The sequence below is a fragment of the Schistocerca americana genome, chromosome 11, assembly GCF_021461395.2.
Source record: "Schistocerca americana isolate TAMUIC-IGC-003095 chromosome 11, iqSchAmer2.1, whole genome shotgun sequence".
NCBI lineage: Eukaryota > Metazoa > Arthropoda > Insecta > Orthoptera > Acrididae > Schistocerca > Schistocerca americana.
Window position 1 is genome coordinate 81,102,356 of NC_060129.1, and position 19,613 is coordinate 81,121,968.

The following is a 19,613-nucleotide window of genomic DNA, read 5'->3' on the forward strand; positions in this document are numbered from 1 at the left end:
TACATTAAAGCTCAGCATTTGCTGAGCAAACTCAGTTACCAAAAAAGATAACTTTACTGACACCTGATCACTGTCAATCTTTTAGTCACAGCTCAGTTAAAAGGAGATTCTGTACATTGTCGTAACTGTTAACTTCTATGAATTATCATTAGCAAAATATAGGAATAGCATGCAGATGGTGATCAAAATAAAGCATTCAAAAACATAATATTTTTGCAGTAATCCACATGCTCCAGCTGTTGACAGCCACAATGTTTGCTGTAATCACCAGATATTACAAGCTTTTCACGTCACAAATTTCACATGTCGATATTTTGTGATCTTTACAAAGCATTTATGTACTGATTGTGATACTATCTTGGAAAAGCTATAGCAAACAACTGGGTCAAACCATACTTGGCAAGAAGAATGCAAACAAGAGTTGCTCAGTAATTAAAACAAGGCGAGAAAATCTTAAGTCAGAAATGGAGCCCCACAAGGTTCAATTTTAAGTCCACCTCTGCTCCTGAAATATGTGAATGACCTCCCACTTCAGATGTGTCACACAGTGTTGGTACAATTTGTAAAAGACCCGTATTATTGGTATTATTGTTCATTCTGCTAGAGCAACAGATCTCAGATTACCCCATGTGGGGCGGGGGGATGCGGGGGGGGGGGGGGGGGGTGGTAGGAATTAGATTATCTGAGTAGTATACACAAAAAGCGTTCAATCACAGACCAGCCCTGAAACGATATTCTTTTATTAAAATCATCTTTATTATGCTGTATAGTCAGACTAAAATTCATTAGGTAAGTAACTATAACACACACATCAAAAAAAGTGTTGCATCAACCCGGTTCCCAGAACTCGGGAAGATAGACGTGGACTGTGGATATTGTATCACAGACACAGTCCCTTAGACTGTTCAGAGATGTCACTAATCCCACCAAAAGATGTAAACAACCATTACAGTGCCTATTAGAGGGAGGGGGCCTGACAGCCGTTCAGTTTCAGTCATAACACCGGGAAGGAATACACAGTTCGTGCTGTCTGTAGTTCAACCGTGCCTAGACGGTCAATACTGCGGTTGGATCGCATCCGCATTGTTACTTTGTGCCAGGAAGGATTCTAAACAAGGGAAGTGTACAGGCATCTCGGAGTGAACCAAAGTGACGATGTTCAGACATCCACAGGACGTGTTACTACTCAAACTGTGCTCAATAGGCTGCATGATGCCCAACTTCACTCCTGACGTCTGTGGCGAGGTCCACCTTTGCAACCGTGACACCCTGTAGCGCGGTACAGGTGGGCCCAACAACACGCCAAATGGACTGCCCAGGATTGGCATCACGTTCTTTTCACCAACGAGTGTCGCATATGCCTTCGACCAGAAAATCGTCGGAGACGTGTTTGGAGGCAAACCGGTCAGGCCGAACGCCTCGGACACACTGTCCGGCGAGTGCAACGAGGTGGAGGTTCGCTACTGTTTTCGGGTTGCGCTATGTACGCCGCTGGCAGACGTTCCTAAAATGGTGGAAAGTGGTCATTTTGACCCCACATAAAACATTTTCATATTTGACTTAAACAAGTACTTTTTTTTAGTATTTGTTAATCCATACTTTATTTCTAGTAATCACAACAATTATTTACAAGTATAAATAATGTGTGTGTGTGTGTGTGTGTGTGTGTGTGTGTGTGTGAATTCCTAACAGACCAAACTGCTGAGGTCATCAGTCCCTATACTTACACACTACTTAAACTCATATAAATATGTGAAACAAATACTAACAAAGAGATAGAGGGGCTGGCCAGTACTTACCTCAACTCAGCACAGCCGATAGATACACAAAAACAGAACCGAAAATTTACGTTCCTAGCTTTCGGAACAAATGTTCCTTCATCAGGGAGGAGAGAGGGGAAAGAAAGGGAAGAAGGGAAAGTAGATTCAGTTACTCACAACCCAGGTTATGAAGCAACAGGGAGAGGAAAACAGGGAGGGTAGCAAGGGTGGAGGCATGGTTGTCAGAGGGAAGCCAAAGATATTCTACTGTAAGTACTGTGCCAGCTTCAAACCAAAGAGGATGCATACAGAAGTAAAGAGGTATATAGTATAAAGATAAACACAACTATGTAGGATGAAAAGATGTGTGAATGGCTAAAGAGGAAAGGGAAAGAGGAGAAGACTGAAGAGTAAATGGGAGTGAGGTGGTTTAACTCCAACACATCCTTTCATCCCGCCATCCCCCTGGACTGAACCTACGTTAAACCACGACTTAATACTTCTGCAGGGGGCTTCCGACAACTTGCCGAGACCGTGCCGTGTCGAACTGCTGCAATACGCTGGGCATAAGGAGGTCTGATACAATATTAGGAGGTATCCCATGACTTTTGTCACCTCAGTATCTACTGCGGATGGCAGAATGACGCTATCCAAAACCGGCACTGAGGAAATTGTGGTGCACCACAGGCCACAGATGATAGGACTGAACGACAGCTGTCGATAGCTGTGCGAGTGAACAGACTTGCAACTGTTGAGCTGCTGAAAGAGGCCAGATGAACTGAGGAGTTACTATCTGTCTCAATGAATGTCTGTGTGCAGTATGGGCCTCCACAACAGGCCAACTGAAGCCTGGAATTGGCATAGCAATACTGCAACTGCCTGTCCACTTGGTGAACGCAGGTGGCCTTTTCAGTCGGATCACATTTTATGCTCAATCGGACAGATGCCTTTAGATCGTCAGAAGGCTTCGGGCCGGAGGAGGGAGCATTACGGTCTGGGGACTTTTTCTGAACCATTAACTGGGCGGTCTCATCATGCTGGAGAGCAAAATGGATGAACGTAAGTAGCATGAATCCTCGGGACCGTGTCCACCGCCTCCTGCAGCTTGTGTTTCATTGGCACGATGACATCTGCCAGCAGGACGATGCAGCATGTTACACAGCTCACGGAATACATGTGTGGTTTGAAGAGCACCGGGACAAGTTTACTGTACTCCCAGATTTTAACACAGTCAAAAATCTGTGGGACCATCTCGACCGGGCTGTTCGTGCGACTTATCGTCAACCGAGAAACCTGGCAGAGTTGGGCAAGGCACTGAGTCGGCACGACTCCACACGTCTGTCGGTACCTTCCAGAACTTCACTGATTCTCTTCCTGCACGTCTCCAACTGCAAAAAGTGGTTATTCAGGATCTTGACAGGTGGTCTCATTAATGTGATTAGAGAAGTGTAGTCGAGTACCTTGGTGAGACTGTGCAAGAAAGCAGACTTGAAAAAGTTGCTGTAGTGAACTCAATCTTAGAACTGGAGGGCGCATACGGGCCAAGTAAAAACTTTTACAGCTAAAAGTTCATCTCCTGGAATGCCAAACTAAAATGTTGTAATACTGTGGTCAAAACAGAATGCCTGTGTGCCAGGAAACAGCTCTCGATGAATGAGCTAGAGAAATTGGTGAATCCAGCAAGGAGAATGACAAAAAATCATGGCTGTAATCCAGATTGAGACCAGCTGGAAACTTCAGAGCAGCAATGTGAAGTGTTACACACCATTCAGACTAATGATATATCACACTCCTTGTGTAGTACAAGGAAAGATGATCGTAAAATATAAATGTCATGTGACTAGGGCCTCCCGTCGGGTAGACCGTTTGCTGGGTGCGAGTCTTTCGATCTGACGCCACTTCGGTGACTCGAGCGTCGACGGGGATGAAACGATACTGATTAGGACGACACGACACCCAGTCCCTTAGTGGAGAAAATCTCCGACCCAGCCGAGAATTGACCCCCGGCCCTTACGATTGACATTCTGTCGCGCCGACCACTCAGCAACCGGGGGCGGACAAGATGATCGTGACAAAGTAGGGAGTAAGTCACGGAATGTATGTTGTGCACAGGTGTTTGTTTTTGTATGTGCAGACATTAAATGGGAGGTGTGGAATATGAGAAAACGGCAAGGTGTGGAGACAAGTAAATGGCTTCACCTGCTGTGGGTGGAGCGTTTTACTTATTGGAATTGTGGCTTGACAGTTGCTTGATCATCAAGAAGCAACCACACTCTCCAAGAATGAAAACAAAAGACAAGATGGTTTTGTGACAAATAAAGTATACGGTAATCTTGTCATGTTGAGCCTTCGATACATATGTAGTATGAAAAGTTGTATTCTACTCTAATCCACATGTGACCCTAACATTCTGCACAACCATTCAAGGAAATATATGTCTGTAAAAGGAAAGTAGTGGAGGTGCTTTTTGTGATATGAGTAGAAGTTGTCTTCTTTTGCTCCAATAACAGCTTCAAAATGTGAAGAAGTAAAGCCTTTCCTCAGCTACACAAGGGATTTCAAAGGTGCTGATTACCAAGGTGCCTAAAAGAGAACCAACTACGATGACTGGATTAAAAGAAAAAGGTAAATATGTCAGATACTACGTAGGGTGACATATCTCGCAAAGTGTTCTGAGTGAGCTTCAACTACAATTAGTGAGCCAGCAGCTACATAAACCCTTTTTTTTTTAAAAAAAAAAACCCGCTCCAAATGCGGAGAGGATCTCTGAGACTGCTAGGAAAAGAAGGCTGTTATTTATTTGACATCTGTACGGAATGGTCAAAAATAATAAACACTATCCAAACAAATATTTGATTACCTCTGTAACAAGAAGACCACCACGACATAGACTCAGGAACCTCAATAATACCTCGAGACACCCAACAACCTGGAAGCCCTCAAAATACAAAGTTATGAAGTGTTTCACGTCAACAGGTATCGTATGGAGTAGTATAAACAGAGGAAACTATGAACTAAGAGGGCAAACTGAAGCTCTAGTGTGATCCTAAATGACCAATTTGCCATTTAGAAAAAATTAATAAATAAATAAAATGAATAAAAAAATCATAACTGAAAAAAACAAAGAGAGCATACAGGAAAGTGACAAATCTGTACAACAAAAAATTTTTGTCTAAAGATGTTAAATTAAGGCATTATAATGCAGTTCTAAAATCCCAAGTCCTGTGTGGGTCACAAACACTGCTCTTATCTCAATGCAAAACAGCAATAGAAGATTTAGAAAAGAAAGAAGGAAAAATATTGCGAAAAGTATTAGGTCCAATCGAGAACAAAAATGATAATTATGTTTCGAGACCAAATGAGGGAATATATTCGATCTGCTCTAAAAGAACAAATGAGGTCAGGAAGAGGTGTGTTACACTCTACGAACATCCAGAGGTAATGGAGGGAGACAGATTAACAAAGAAGATCCACACACAATCTTCCAAAGCAGGCAAATGGACAAAGAAAATGAGTGGGGAGAGAAGACAAAAATTGTTCAACCCAGAACACTCGGGCGTCCCGTGCCGTAACTGACCTGCCCCGTCAGGTCACGTCATCTGTCTGCCAGCCACACGTGCCACGAAAGTCGCTACGACACATTTACCTCAACATTACGAAGGGAGAGGAACTTACACGCTCAGACGTAGTAGGGAGGTTTCCGCACGACGATGCCATATTCTGCGAGGGCGGGCGTCAGGTCCTCCAGTGTGAGCGTGTAGCGTCGATCCTTGAGGCGCGCCTTGGTGTTCTGTGCGGAAGAGCGCGTCTTGCAGTGCTGCAGGGCGTCGTTGGCCACATCCGAGATGAACTTCTGGGCTGCCAGCGAAATCAGCCGCACTCTGCAAACACACAGTCCTCTGTAGCCGTGTGAGGAGGGGCTATCCTACTTGTTACCATCTAACCTTTGTGCACATCGTTGTCTACCAACCCAAGTTCACCACAGGATCAACATAGCCCAGCTATAACCAACACTTTTTCGCCTTTTTTCACACCAGATCTCCAGTTGCTTTCTAGTTCACCTTTATCTCTCCCCATATACTTTTATTTTCATTTTCATTTCAGCCTCATGTTACACTTTCCACCTTCTATACCATGTCACCCTCACAACACCCCCACAACAACCCCATTAAGTTTTATTTACATTCCCTCCGCAAACATGCCTTCGCCCTAGCCAAATTACACTCCCATATTTTATTTTCTCAGGCTTGTCTGACATTTGGCATTACCCCCAAAGGCCTCACACTTAAAGTTCCCATCTCTGGCTGTAACTCTTCTTTCCATCAGTCCCTATACCAGTTCCAAACTGAACAATCCATTGCCCTCAACCACCTAATCCTTCATCTACACATCAACTCAGCCAACGAACACACCCGTCAACTCCTATCCTTAATAAAAGTCCTCAATCTTTCCTCTCCCACATCCACACCGGCTGTTCAGAGCATCCTCCTAGAGGCCAACCGCAAATTAGAACAGCATGCCACCCTCCACCTCAAAAAACTATCCAATCTCCTGGTTTCCCACCTCCGGAAAGGCAACTCACTCATCCTTCACAACCTTTCCAGCAAACCTCAACCTCCTCTCATTCCACACAGACCCAGTCTCTCCGATCTACTCAATCTCCCACTTCCAGCTCCACTCCCCCCAAAACCTCAAAATTCTAATCAACACATTCTGGAACCACAACATCCCAATTCAGTAGTTAACCTTTCAACCAAACAGCCCTTGTCAAAGATTTACTGTCCTACACCCGTACTCTCTGCTGGAAGTATCACTTTGCCACGAAGAAAAATGATCCTACTCCTACTCCTAATGATCCAACTCCCCAAGACACTATCCAAATTGAACCCTGCCTGGAACAGTTCCATCCTCCGTCAAAGCGGGACCCACCTCCTCTTCCTCAAAATCACCCTCTCCAAACTTTCCAGGAATTTCTCACTTCCAGCCTTGCCTCTCAATCCTTCTTAAAAAACCTTAATCCTACTCCCAACATCACCACTGCTGAAGCCCAGGCTATCCGTGATCTGAAGGCTGACCGATCCATCGTCATTCTTCCGGCGGACAAGGGTTCCACGACCATGGTACTTGATCGTCGGGAGTATGTGGCTGAGGGACTGTGTCAGCTTTCAGACAACACTACATACAAAGTTTTCCAAGGTAATCCCATTCCTGATGTCCAGGCGGAGCTTCAAGGAATCCTCAGAACCTTAGACCCCTACAAAACCTTTCACCTGACTCCATCAACCTCCTGACCCCACCAACACCCCGCACCCCTACCTTCTACCTTCTTCCTAAAATTCACAAACCCAATCATCCCGGTCGTCCCATTGCAGCTGGTTACCAAGCCCCCACAGAACGCATCTCTGCCTACGTAGATCAACACCTTTAACCCATTACATGCAGTCTCCCATCCTTCATCAAAGACACCAACCACTTTCTCGAACACCTGGAATCCTTACCCAGTCTGTTACTCCCGGAAACCATCCTTGTAACCATTGATGCCACTTCCTTATACACAAATATTCCGCACGTCCAGGGCCTCGCTGTGATGGAGCACTTCCTTTCACACCGATCACCTGCCACCCTACCAAAAACCTCTTTTCTCAGTACCTTAGCCAGCTTCATCCTGACCCACAACTTCTTCACTTTCGAAGGCCAGACATACCAACAATTAAAGGGAACAGCCACGGATACCAGGATGGCCCCCTAGTACGCCAACCTATTCATGGGTCACTTAGAGGAAGCCTTCTTGGTTACCCAGGCCTGCCAACCCAAAGTTTGGTACAGATTTATTGATGACATCTTCATGATCTGGACTCACAGTGAAGAAGAACTCCAGACTTTCCTCTCCAACCTCAACTCTTTTGGTTCCATCAGATTCACCTGGTCCTACTCCAAATCCCATGCCACTTTCCTTGACGTTGACCTCCACCTGTCCAATGGCCAGCTTCACATGTCCGTCCACATAAAACCCACCAACAAGCAACAGTACCTCAATTATGACAGCTGCCACCCATTCCACATCAAACGGTCCCTTCCCTACAGCCTAGGTCTTCATGGCAAACGAATCTGCTCCAGTCCGGAATCCCCGAACCATTACACTGACAACCTGAAAACAGCTTTCGCATCCCGCAACTACCCTCCTGACCTGGTGCAGAAGCAAATAACCAGAGCCATTTCCTCATCTCCTCAAACTCAGAACCTCCCACAGAAGAACCACAAAAGTGCCCCACTTGTGACAGGATACTTTCCGGGACTGGATCAGACTCTGAATGTGGTTCTCCACCAGGGATATGACTTCCTCAAATCCTGCCCTGAAATGAGATCCATCCTTCATGAAATCCTCCCCACTCCACCAAGAGTGTCTTTCCGCCATCCACCTAACCTTCGTAACCTCTTAGTTCATCCCTATGAAATCCCCAAACCACCTTCCCTACCCTCTGGCTCCTACCCTTGTAACCGCCCCCTGTGTAAAACCTGTCCCGTGCACCCTCCCACCACCACCTACTCCAGTCCTGTAACCCGGAAGGTGTACACGATCAAAGGCAGAGCCACGAGTGAAAGCACCCACGTGATTTACCAACTGACCTGCCTACACTGTGACGCATTCTATGTGGGAATGACCAGCAACAAACTGTCCATTCGCATGAACGGACACAGGCAGACAGTGTTTGTCGGTAATGAGGATCACTCTGTGGCTAAACATGCCTCGCACGGCCAGCACATCTAGGCACACTGTTACACCTTCCGGGTTATCTGGATACTTCCCACTAACACCAACCTGTCAGAACTCCGGAGATGGGAACTACCCCTTCAGTATATCCTCTCTTCTCGTTATCCGCCAGGCCTCAACCTCCGCTAATTTCAAGTTGCCGTCTCTCATACCTCACCTGTCTTTCAACAACATCTTTGCCACTGTACTTCTGCCTCGACTGACATCTCTGCCGAAACTCTTTGCCTTTACAAATGTCTACTTGTGTCTGTATACGTGTGGATGGATATGTGTGTGTGTGCGCGAGTGTATACCTGTCCTTTTTTTCCCCCTAAAGTAAGTCTTTCCGCTCCCGGGATTGGAATGACTCCTTACCCTCTCCCTTAAAACCCACTTCCTTTCGTCTTTCCCTCTCCTTCCCTCTTTCCTGATGAAGCAACCGTTTGTTGCTAAAGCTTGAATTTTGTGTGTATGTTTGTGTTTGTTTGTGTGTCTATCGACCTGCCAGCACTTTCGTTTGGTAAGTCACTTCATCTTTGTTTTTAGATATATTTTTCCCATGTGGAATGTTTCCCGCTATAGTACATATACGGTAGTTACACAAAATAACTAATTTCTTTTTCAAGCAGTATTTAATTAGACTTTATTATTTGCAGTATAATTTAATGACTGCCTAATACATCTGAGTACATCTGATGTGAAAATATTTTATGTGACGAAATATTCGTGATTAGCTATATGTGCGAACAATATGAACATAAAAACATACCGATGATAAAAAATTGTTTGTTTCAAGATTGGCTTAGCTGACTTACGAGCTCTCATACTCCTTTTTCAACAAACATCTTACTTTTTCTGCAATTTAATTTTTGAAATGTTATTCATATTCAAAATTTTTGGATTCCACAATATTCGAATCTTAAAAAGTAATTTTTTCTAGAATCCAGTGCCCTAGTTTTGCAATCTTGATTCTTCCTCTTCCAAAACTGTATTCTTTCACTAAAATATCTTATTAGTTTGTTAAGTACCCAAGGTGAAAGATTTCAGTTCAAAAGCTCTTTGACGAACTTTAGGAATCCCTGTGTACATTACACAGATCTCCTGTAAAACAGTACTGATAAATTTCCCATTTTCTAATTATGCAGCACATAGTTCAACACACTTACTTTACTGCCTATTGTATCTTTGTTCCTACTAATTTTCTTGTATTTTCTGTTGATATCTGAAATGGATTAGCTTAGCATTTTACCAATTTGCAATTTTCTGTAATACATGTACATATAAATAGGTACCACACACAGAGCACAAGTCAGTCAGAGGTGAATATTCAATACATAAACATTGTGTAATTTTCAGTTATTTTGCAGTTGGTATTCAGTCAGTACAGTTACTGCGTATTTAGTTAGTCCACGCCCATTAGGCAAAACATGAATATCTACATCAAGTTTGGCTTACTGACCCTGTGCAATGATACAGATGTCCTACAGCTTACAAATCTCATCACCATCAAATTAAACTGTTTGCTACAAAATGTGAAGAGAAATGAAAACCAGATACTACAGTGCTGTGCACGTCTTTTAATAACAGTGTATCAGACTCAACAGTTACAGCTTGGAGACTAAAGCAGACATTTCTACACAACTTATTACGTAGAGACGTACAGACCTGGTCGGTAAGCTACACCTTTACCTCAATACTGAACTTAACGTTGTTCCAAACAATGCAAGTCGCCTCTGCAGCTGACAAAAACTTTGGTGAAAGTCTTCATACCATTGACAAAAAAAAGGTGTAAGACATAATATGCACTAATATAATAAAGCATCACTTCACGTCTTGCACAGGAGATGTTACAACTTTGTGAAGACACACTGTAGTAGTGCACAGAATGTTAAGATCCACATGCCACATTTTAAAATATTCCACACCAAAGACAATCCACATGTAACTCACAGCAAGTGTCTGTGGTCATTAGCCACATAAACAAGTATGAAAACAAACCTATGCTTTGGGGCAATGTCCTCCTGCAGAGCTAACTAGTACAGAACACAATAATCGCCCCGCCAGCCCCAGAGACAGTGGTCACGTGTGTGTGTGTGTGTGTGTGTGTGTGTGTGTATTTTGGAAGAAGACCTTCTGGACGAAAGCTTACGTGTTTAGCAGTCTTTTTTGTTGTGCCTATCTGCAACTCAACATTTCTGTCATATAGTGAGCACCAACCTGTCCTTTTAATATTATTGTGGTGGAACACACATAAATAAACATAAGGTAATGGAAAGTAGTCCTGGTGGATTTATGTGAAATAATAAGTCAACAAACAATAGCAGTTTCGGAAAAATCCTATAAAAGATAGGCACCTGTATGAATATCAAGAGCTCAATGGCGAGCATGGACTATGCAAAGAAGGGAAAACTGAGAGGTGGGAGGAATAAGCAGTGTGTCTGACTAGTATAGGTACAAATGAATGGTGTGAGTAGAGAACAATGATATACACAAACAATTCTAATAAACAGAGGTCCAGAAACCAACAGGTTCCCTGACTTGACATATTATGAATGAGTACACCAACACCATCATCACCACCATCCTGAACAGTTTCTAGCCACACGCTGGGTCTGTCTGGAACATAATCCTCACCATCTAGTCCTGTTTGTTCCAGTGCTTGTCTCTTTTTCCAACACTCTCCTCCACACCTTTCCGCCATCTACCCTCGGGTCCTTCCCTCTGTCATTTCCTCCGCATCTCCATTTCGTTTATCTTCTTGGGAATCATCTTGTATTCCATTCTCTTCCAGTGCCCATACCATCTTAGCCTTGATGTTTCTATCCCACCCTGCAAGGGGTTCCTCTTGCAGTATTTCCCTTATCCTTTCGTTCCTCATCCTCTCTTTCTTTCTTACTCCTATACTACGAGGTGTGTTTTTTAAGTAAGTACCATTTTGAAATTTAAAAAAAGGCGTGCTAAGATATCTCAGTAATTTTATTTTTACATGAAAGCCTGTACCTTAATCTACGCACTGACGCCATTACAGTCTAATTCTTGTTTACGGTGTGTACTGAGTGTTTAAGATGCCTCCGATAATCTCGAGTCCCGCTAACTGTGAAGTATGGGCTGTTATAAGATTTCTTAGTGCTTAAGACCTAAAAGCGATCGATATCCGTCGTGAGATCTGTGCAGTTTACGGAGAAAACATTATGAGTGATGAAACGGTAAGAAAGTGGGGGAGAGGATTTAAAGATGGCCCCACAAATGTGCATGACGAACAACAGAGTGGGCGTCCTTTGGTCGTTAATGAAAGTACGGTGCAGAAAGTGGACAATAAGGCGAGAGAAAAGAGACGCTTTAAGATTTCCTCCTTGCGGAATGACTTTCCTAATGTTTCCCGTAGTGTTTTGTACGGCATTGTCACCGAGCACTCAAATTACCGAAAATTGGGCGCACGTTGGGTACCGAAAATGTTGACAGATGTGCACAAAACCAAACGTTTACACAGTGCATTGATGTTCCTTGAGCGGTACCACGATGACGGTGATGATTTCTTAAGACAAAATTTTACGGCTGATGACACACGGGTGGCCTACGTCACACCAGAATCGAAGCAACAGTCCACGGAAGTTGAGCAAGGGCATCGTTTTGCTGCAAGACAATGCCCGTCCCCATGTGGCGAATCAGACCAAAGATCTCATCACACCTTTTCGATGGGAAACTCTAGATCATCCTCCGTACAGCCCCATTCTTGCGCCCAGTGACTACCATCTGTTCCTGCACTTGAAGAAACACCTGGGCGGTCAGCATCTTCAAGACGATGATGAATTCAAAACAGTGGTGACGCAGTGGTTAGCAAGTCAGGCGGCAGACTTCTATGAGGAGGGTATTCAAAAACTGGTACAACATTATGACAAGTGCCTCAATATTGACAGAAATTATGTAGAAAAGTAGATTAAGGTACAGGCTTTTATGTAAAAATAAAATTACTGAGATATCTTAGCATATCTTTTTTTAATTTCAAAACGGTACTTACTTAAAAAACACGCCTCGTACTTCTGAGGAACTACATTTCATATCCCTATAATATGCTTGCATTGATTTCCTACATTTCAGATGCACAGGACAGTACTGTGATGTAGTAACTTCTATGTATTACGTCTATGCCTTCGTGTGGGATGTCTTTGTTCAAAAAGAACAACACTTCACAGGAATGTTTCTGAATGTCTGCCACATTCACTCATCTCTCTCTCATTTCTTCCATTTCCCTCTACCACACTTCCCAAGTACTTGGCACTTCCCACCTTCTCCAATCCTCATTCCACTAGTTGGTCTTTCCTTCTTTCTAGTTGCAGCCACGATCTCAAATTTGTTTGCACCAATTTTCATTCTGTACTGTCTCTCAGTTTCTTCCTGAGCATCCTGCTGTTCCTGAATCTCCTCCCACCTGTTTCCCCAGATCATGAAGTCATCTGTGAACACCACTGCTTTCATTTCCTCTTCTCCAGTTTTTCTGGCACCTTAGTCATCACCACATCTGAGACCACTATGATGAAGAGAGGAGACAAGAGGTTGCTCTGTTTCACACCACTTGTTTCCTAGGACCAGATTGTCATTACATTTCCCACTTTCACACAACTCAGGCTTCCACAGTTCATCTCTTCCACAATGCTTGTTGTCTCTTTTTCCACTCCTCCTCTTCTACTGCTTCCGAGACCTTTCTTCTACAGATGCTATCGAATGTCTTTTCTGTATCGAAAAAAGTCATCAGCGGATCTTCCCCAAAATAACATTGGTTCCCCCGGAGTTACCTCACTGCAAATACTAGGTCAACAGTTGACCTTCCAGGTGCGAAGGCTCACTGCTCCTCTCGCAATTTTTTCTCGAATCTCGTTTCGATTCTGCTTTGCAGGACATACCTTGGCACAGTGTGTCATCAGTAGTCTATCTATCTATTGCTGGTGCCTTTTCCCACAGTTCGCAGGGTCTGCATGGTTAAACAGATTTGGCGAGGTTAGTTTAAGGGGCGGCCGGATGCCCTTCCTGTCACCACCTTGTACCCTCTGGGACAGAATTAGTGTATCCTAACTGTCTGCAACTAGTGTAATCCATGTCTGCGAGCCGTGCAACTGAGGCGGGACGTGGGGACCAGCCTGGTATTCACCTAGGGGGATGTGGAAGACCGCCTAAAAACTACATGTGGGCTGGCTGGCACACTGACCATCGTCGTCAATCTGCCAGGTGGATTCGAACCAGAGCCAGCGTGCCTACCCGAGTCTGGGAAGCAGCGCATCAGTGCCCTCGGTGAACCTGGTGGGTCGAGTGTGTCGTCAGTAATGAGTACAGGAAAAACTTATAAAGGAATCCCTGAACATTCGGATGTGCACTCGAGGACAGAGACACTACAAAAATGTGAAACCCAAGTTTCTCCCGGTATATACAATTTTCAAATAACTTACAAGAATGCAGACAGTTGACAAATGCATATGTGCCTCAAAAATGACAGGGTGCACACCTGTCAAAATATCAGCAGTTACCGAAGATGTCACCCGGCTGTACTCCGGTAAGTTATTTGAACATTACGACAAGTGTCCTACGTGGCTCTTGTCAATGCCCGTGCACGTTCAAAAAATCCCAGTTGTGTTCCCAATGAACTGACAACCGTCCACAAATGTTTCCCAGAGTTCGTCGAGACCGTCACCAGTGTCAGAATACACCGGAAGCTTTTAATGTACCCACTCAAAAATTCTAACAGTTTCAAGTCCATGGGCCTAGGATGCCACAGTTTAGGTGAGCAATCGGAGACACTAGTTGCTGAAACACAATTTATCAGTACTTAAGAACCTGAAATGATGATGAATCAATGAGCACAGTTTTTCCCTTTGTAATTTATGCCCCACTTGCAATGTTTGAAAAGAAAAGTAGCCTTAGACATTAGCAGTATAGTAACATGGCGTGACTTCACTTAGGCATACACTGTAGTGGACAAACCATTGGTTTGCAGACTCATATTTACAAGGATTACTTGCACATTTCATTGTCCTCTACTTACTCCTTTTGTTTGCACCTGTGTACGAGGTGTGTGAGAAAAGTAATGAGACTGACAGCCCTATGAGAAATCTTGTACTCTTCTACAGATGTAGACCTGTGTGTTCAACCCTTCCAAATGCTCAGTTGGAGTTTCTGCTCTGTACAGCCATCACGTGCTTTTTGAGAACACCATAAGTGAAGTTGTGTTTTTGTTGTGTGTTACGAAAATCGAATAGTGCAATTTAGAGCAATGTTATGCCTTCAAGTTTTGCAGTAAACTTGGGTATTCCCAACTGTGATCTTTGAAAAGTTGCAACTGGCCTACGGGGAACATTCCTTATCAAGAGGAGAATTTTTCACAGGCACAAATCATTTGTGGAAGGCCGAGAACATGTTAAAGGTGAACCCTGTTTGGGGAGATCTTCACCTTCACAAACCGATGAAACCGATAAATGTATACGTGCCCTAGTGAGATGAAACTGATGTTTAAAAATAAGAATGACGGGTGACCAGGTAAACAGTTTCGCTGTACACCAAATTTTGTTCTGAAAAAGGAAGAAAACCGCAGGACAACTGCTTAATCTCCATCTTTTATTTGGTACACGGCCAGTTTCGGAACAGTTAAGTTTGTAAACTGCAGTAGTAAAAATACTCTGTTACGTGCAAAAGGGAAGGTAACATCAAGTCTGAAATATTACATACGGAACTATGGATCTCAAATTTCAAAATTAAAACAAATTAAAAGACAGAGAACAGGATGTTACTTACAAAGTTCCGTGTCAAAAAAGTAAAAGAGACCTAAAATGAACGGGGAGCAAACAGCCGTCATAACCACACACTAAAAGTTTCCAAACTAATGAAACATATAAAATGCTATAAAAATTGGGGACGGGTGGTTAACATACTGCGTGGAATTGCCTGCAAAAATTCCATAACAGCCATTCTCTCATGCTGTGTGACCAGAAACACAAACAGGAAAACTGTGTAACAATAAATACTAGCCATGAGTATTGAAGCCGCACACGCCCCAAGAACATGTGTGGTATGTAACAAACACGGCAGTGGTGAATTGTTTAAAGTGAAAGAGTTGGGAATAACAGCTGAAAAAAGATGGAACAATCACAACATTAATGGAGAAGAAGACATGTACATTTAAAAAACAAGGAAAAATATTATGTTACATGGACATCTTAATCTGCCTGGATAATGTATAAATAACTGCTTGCAGGTTTGTTGGTTTATTAATTTTATAAAGAGGATGGGAATGAAGACTCCTTAAAATTTCAATTTCTGGCTTTTATCGCACTCAGTACAATCCACTCTGGGATAGGAGGGGGGTCGTTTTTGAAGATTTCATGGTTCCTTAATCTACTACCAAAATTTTTTGGTATGAAAAATGACTTGAGGAACTCCTCCCTTCCGTGTGTAACAGAATATTTTTACTGCTGCAGCTTATAACAGATGATGGAACTGCAACTGTTCCGAAACTGGAGGATTATGAATATGTCCTGCAGTTTCCTTCATGTCTGAAAATGAATTTTAACAACTGTGGCTGCCCCATTAAAAGAACTCTTCATGCATCAAATTTTGACTGAAGAAAGATTTGTGCCACAATGGTGCCAAAAAACCTCGCAACTAAGCAGGTCAGCTGGAGAAACGTGTGCATCGATCTCGTTAAGTGGAGTGCTAATAACTACTGTAAAGGAACTTAATAATCTTTCTTATTGATAAATGTATAGATAATTATTCAACCCTCATACCAAAGATCCGCCTGAAAAGTATTAAACACTGACTGACAAAAGAAGCTTTACACTATTTGTTTATTAGTTTAGTATTAGTTACCTTTCATTGTTCTCATGTCCTGGTGATAAGACGTGCACTGTAATTTTAAGAAATTGTGTTATACAATGAAAGCTGCTTATGAAACAGAATGACTTTCTGATTTACGATACCATGGATTCCAGCTGCTGTAACTCTGGAAGGTTATTATTATTTTAATTTTATATGGAGAATTTAGATGGAGGCGACACCTTCACCATGTGAACGTGTTCATCTCTTTCCCTTTGTGGCCACCAATATCAATTTCAATATATTTGGCGTGACATTCAGAACTTGGAATCTTTCTTTCCATTTAATTACGAAGTCCGATTATTTTCTATCCCAGACAAATAAGTGCATTTTTACCACAATTCTTTTCAACCCAGGCCACAGGAAATGATAGTACTTACAATGTACGTGCCTCTATCCCAATCGTACGTTCGCACACATTGAGTGTGTACCAATGTAACTATACTTACGACCCATTTCCTTCATAATATCATTCTTATTTTGTACCACTCACTCGCAACTGTGTGTGCTCTCTTATTTTGTGCAGTCAGTCAGTTGTAGTCTTTAATAACTTTACTTATAACATTCAGTTGCTTAGTTTCCACAATTGGCCTTTGCCCATGTCAAAACGGTGCTTCACGCGAAATACTTATTACCTGATCTTCATAATAACTCTCATTTCAAAATTACGACAATGGCTGACTAAGCTTGTAACAATTTAACATGGAGGTTACAACACAAATGGTTCAGTCACTTGATCATAGGTGATGAATCCTGGACTTCTGAGTACAATTCTGAGACAAAGCAGGAAAGTGAGGAGTGGCACACTGAGACACCTCTTCAACTGAAAAAAGCTCGAATGAGCAAATCTGAGGGGGGGGAAGATGATTTGCTTTTTTGACAATAGCGGTATCGTGCATAAAAAATTTGTTCCTCCAGATGAAACTGTCAATGAAATGTTTTACAAAGATGTCATCAAAAGGCTCAGAAAAAGGGAGAATTGAGTGTGATCGGACATCGCAGACAATGCCCCACGTCACAAGGCCACTTCAGTTGCTGTATTTTTCACCTCAAAAGGCATTTACATTGTTCCACAGTCCCCCTATTCACCTGATCTCAAGCCTTGTGACTTTTTTTCTTTTTCCGATATTGAAAATGTCTTAAAACGATGTAATTTTGGGACTCTACAGAAAATTCAAAAGAATGTGATTGACATGTTAAAGGGCCTATCAGTTTAAGTCTTTCAGACCAAGACCGGGAAAAAACGACTCTACCAGTATATAGCTTCTGAAGGGAAATACTTTGAAGAGGACAATATTACTGTTTGAAAGAAATATAAACTCTGGGGGATAAAAAATCAGTCATTAGTTTTCTCTCACACCTAGTATAATCAAATAATGTGTATAGCGGATGACCTAAGGGAGGTCTGTCATGAAAGAGTGGGACAGGCTCAAGCCGAGGGGGGGGTGCGAATCTGTCACAGTGCACTGCGGCGAACGACGTGACAGTGTGTGTTAGCCAGTGGCAGATTTTGATTTCACTGATGACTGAGGATGTTCACTTTGCCTTTATTTTGGGTATTTTTTGTTTCTATCCTAGCAGATCATCTGATAGACATCAGGCTCTGGCAGATGATCACATTCCTGAAGAACTTATCGATAATGTATACAAAATTTACAGAACTAGTTTAATCTATGTCGAGAAAGAGAGCAAATTATCAGAGTGCAGACGAATACCTGCAGCAGTACAACAGGGATGTGCACTTTCACCACTCTTGTTTATTACTTACATGAATAAACTCATCCAAGGGTGGAGACAAATGCTGTACAGCTTCATTCAAATCAACAGAAACACAAAGCTACATCCTTTACTTTTTGCACATGATTTAGCTCTTTTAGCACCTTCAGAGATGAGCTGCAGTATTCTGTACACAATTTACAGATACATCTGACAAATACAGTTGGAGGAGGGGGAAGCGGGAAAAGGGGGGGGGGGGGGGGGGGGGAAGAATTGTATCCTTCTGTGGAAAATACCCTTTACCGAGTAAGAGCGGTTTGAAAAACAAAATTCTAGAAAGAATGAACAGATTGATATACGCATATCAAAAAAAGTTTTGCATCACCCCAGTTCCCAGAACTCCTGAAGAGAGACGTTGACTGTGGATATTGTATCACAGACACAGCCCCTATAACTGTTTAGAGATGCATCAGCAGCACCTATTAGATGGAAGGAGTCCAACAGCTGATCAGTTCCAGTCATTCCACCAAGAAGAAGGTACACTGCTCATGTTGTCTGTAGTTCAGCCGTGCTGAGACAGTCAGTACCACAGTTTAGATTAGATTAGATTAGATTTACTTTCATTCCAATTGATCCGTAGTGAGGAGGTCCTCCAGGATGTGGAACATGTCAGAAAAACAACAATACATGACAAATATTTAAACTAAAACAAATAAGCTAATGTACCATTCCACAGGTCCCAAGTGGAATGATCGTCATTTTTTAATGAACACTAAGAGTCATTTTACAAATACTATTGCACTGAATTTAAAATAAAAAAGTTTTATATTTATTTATAAGGTAAGAAACATGTAATACAACTACTGTAATACTTATTTACAATGAACACATTACTGCACTGAAATGGTGCAGAAGTTAGATTATACTTACACACACACACACACACACACACACACACACACACACACACACACACAAATTTTCAGTGAACACATTACTGCACTGAAATTGTGCAGAAGTTATGTTGTACTTATATACAAATCAGTTGGTTTTCCTCAGAAATTCATCAATGGAGTAGAAGGAGTTGGCCACCAATAAATCCTTTAGGCTTCTCTTAAACTGAATTTCATTGGTTGTTAAGCTTTTTATGGCTGCTGGCAAGTTATTGAAAATGTGTGTTCCTGAATAATGCACACCTTTTTGTACAAGACTAAGTGACTTTAAATCCTTGTGAAGATTATTCTTATTTCTAGTATTGATTCCATGAATTGAGCTGTTGGTTTGAAAAAGTGATATATTTTTAATGACAAATTTCATTAAGGAATAAATATATTGGGAAGCTGTAGTTAGTATCCCTAGTTCCCTAAACAGGCTTCTGCAGGATGTTCTTGAGTTCACACCACATATAATTCTTACTGCACGTTTTTGTGCCCGGAAAACTTTAGCTTGGCTTGATGAATTACCCCAGAAAATAATCCCATATGACATTATGGAATGAAAGTAAGCATAGTATGCCAGCTTTTTCA

The 19,613-nt window shown here is 42.4% G+C and overlaps 1 protein-coding gene across 2 annotated transcripts in view; it reads right to left on the minus strand.

The window, feature by feature from the left end:
- LOC124554168 (transcription initiation factor TFIID subunit 10-like) overlaps window positions 1–19,613 on the minus strand; it is a 103,041-nt gene that overhangs the window by 644 nt on the left and 82,784 nt on the right. For both annotated transcript variants that reach the window (XM_047128239.1, XM_047128240.1), the window contains exon 5: window positions 5,436–5,641. In XM_047128239.1, the coding sequence (XP_046984195.1) occupies window positions 5,440–5,641 (202 nt within the window). In that variant the 3' untranslated portion in view covers window positions 5,436–5,439. The remainder of the gene's footprint in view (window positions 1–5,435; window positions 5,642–19,613) is intronic.